Source organism: Diadema antillarum, unplaced genomic scaffold (assembly GCF_040938485.1).
Source record: "Diadema antillarum isolate AM-2024a unplaced genomic scaffold, OU_Dant_1.0 seq00000854_RagTag, whole genome shotgun sequence".
NCBI lineage: Eukaryota > Metazoa > Echinodermata > Echinoidea > Diadematoida > Diadematidae > Diadema > Diadema antillarum.
In genome coordinates, this window is record NW_027271725.1 from 829,471 (window position 1) to 831,439 (window position 1,969).

Sequence of the window (1,969 nt, forward strand, 5' to 3'; positions counted from 1 at the left end):
CAAACGACGAAACAAACAAAAATGGGTACCACAGTTCGCAAAACGCATAGTGATTTCCTTTCTGTAAGCAATTATGCTAGAAATTTTAGAATCATGCTAAAAACAGACAAAGAGAAATTATGTCTAGCATAATGCTAGATGCTGAAGCGTCAAAAACTGTGCTAGAAGGCATCTAGATACATTCTATGCCAACTCTGATTTTTCTCCTCTCCACGAGGAAACGAAGGAGAGCCTTCTATTACAGTGCGTGTAAAGTAAGAAGGCTCTGTGCGTGTACTGCAGACTTAACTGGCGCCCTCACGTTTGAATCACTTCCAGAACATCTACTAAGCTGCGCTTTGTTGAGGACATTCAGGACGCGCCAAGATATAAAAAGACAGCAAAATTATGTATTTCCTGTTCAGACACTTATTGAAACCTGGGCTGTACTTTCGATTAACTTACACAAGGAAGTTTTCATCGCAACTCCCAGTGCTTACACTGTATACTAAGGTAAAGTCATTTAGTTATGTAAGACGCAAGTAAGCGGCCAAACAGTTTTTGCGTAGCCCCACAAACGTAATAATTTGTTGTACGGTTTGGTGTTTTATTACCTAACGATACACAATACGATTTTAGGAGTGAATGAGCAAGAATGCACGAAAGAGACAATGATGATGCATGTTATTCATGTTTTTAACTGTGTGACCAAGTGAACACCAGTGAAAATGAAGAGAATAAGAAATCGGCTAACTCCACGAGGTGATAGAAGGGTTGGTATGAAAAGCACTTTGTCTTTGTTGGGAATGATAATTTCGACCATCATCCTTAAAACTTTATGCATGAGCAGTCAATATTTGTATAGGGGCCATCGGACCAGTGCCAGTCAGTGTGCAGTGCAGAGATAAGGAAATAAATTAAAAAATAAAGACAGAAAATATCAGAGAAGGATGAGAGAAGAGATGAATGATGTTGGGGATGTGTCTTACAGGGGTTTAATTTTATTTTCGTTAGTCATTTAGTGTGGATTGCCCACAAATAGGTATAGTCTAGTTTAACAGTGTTGACAGTGCCTCCCTGGCCTTGCTGTTCTGTTGGGTAAAATTTTAATATTTCCCTTTGTAGGATCCATGTTCCCTGTGTGATGATGCAAAAGGAGTGCTGCAAAAATTTTCCGACAAGGTAAGAATAAGATTGTAAATGCCACCTTGCAGATCTGTAAGAAAAACAGCAAAAGTATGTGCTCTGATGATGAGTCCTAGCCATCATCCATTAGTTGTAGTGTTTTTGTTGTGACAGAGTAAATTTAAAAGTCACTTTATTTCAGTTCATGAAGCATTTTACAAAGTGAAAGCATATGTGAATTGTATCTTCATGCAGACCTCATTTTTCAGGCTTGACAGCAATTCTCTAATTCTTCCTCTAAATGTAATTTCTATTCATTTTTCATGTGATCAAGTACCATTTCAACTTTTCCAAAGAAGGTACAACACGGGTTGGCTGTCACAATATATTTTTTTCTTCACTAACATACCCTACAGTTTATCTTGGAGGAGGTGGACATTACAGCTTCAGGTAATGAAGAGTGGAAACGCCTGTACCAGTACGACATCCCTGTCTTTCACTTCAATGGAAAGTATCTGATGAGGCACCGGGTTGATGAAGAGCTGCTAATGAAGAGACTTGCTGAGAAATCCATCATTTAGCACTGTAGTAGCATTCAGTCTAGCTCTATGTATCTGCTCAGACTTGTCTCTCCAAGAATGATCTCGGGGGCTTCAGCATATGATTACACAAATTTGCCATTTCATTTTCAACTTTGGATAATGTTGTATTGAATACTGCACTGCAGATGTGCAGAAATTTTCCTGAACTTATTTAAAAAAGTTCATGTGATGGTTTTCCCTAGATGCAGGAATTCTAATTCTACAAGTAATTCTGCCCAAGAATATGACGATCCTTAAAGGTGCAATCAGCGTGGGTGCAATAG

General features: G+C 38.6%; 1 protein-coding gene across 1 annotated transcript; it reads left to right on the top strand.

The window, feature by feature from the left end:
• Positions 1-361: 361 nt before the first annotated feature.
• Positions 362-1,746, top strand: LOC139740433 (glutaredoxin-like protein C5orf63 homolog). Its single transcript, XM_071651027.1, has 3 exons — positions 362-492; positions 1,105-1,161; positions 1,521-1,746. Exons 1-3 carry the CDS (start codon positions 388-390, stop codon positions 1,683-1,685), a joined length of 327 nt encoding a protein of 108 aa, XP_071507128.1. The 5' UTR covers positions 362-387; the 3' UTR covers positions 1,686-1,746.
• Positions 1,747-1,969: the final 223 nt, after the last annotated feature.

Coding starts and splice junctions, on each gene's coding strand:
- LOC139740433 (XM_071651027.1), top strand. CDS start 388: ATGTATTTCCTGTTCAGACACTTATTGAAACCTGGGCTGTACTTTCGA. Junction 493..1,104: donor TGCTTACACTGTATACTAAG/GTAAAGTCATTT, acceptor TTCCCTTTGTAG/GATCCATGTTCCCTGTGTGA. Junction 1,162..1,520: donor TGCAAAAATTTTCCGACAAG/GTAAGAATAAGA, acceptor CATACCCTACAG/TTTATCTTGGAGGAGGTGGA.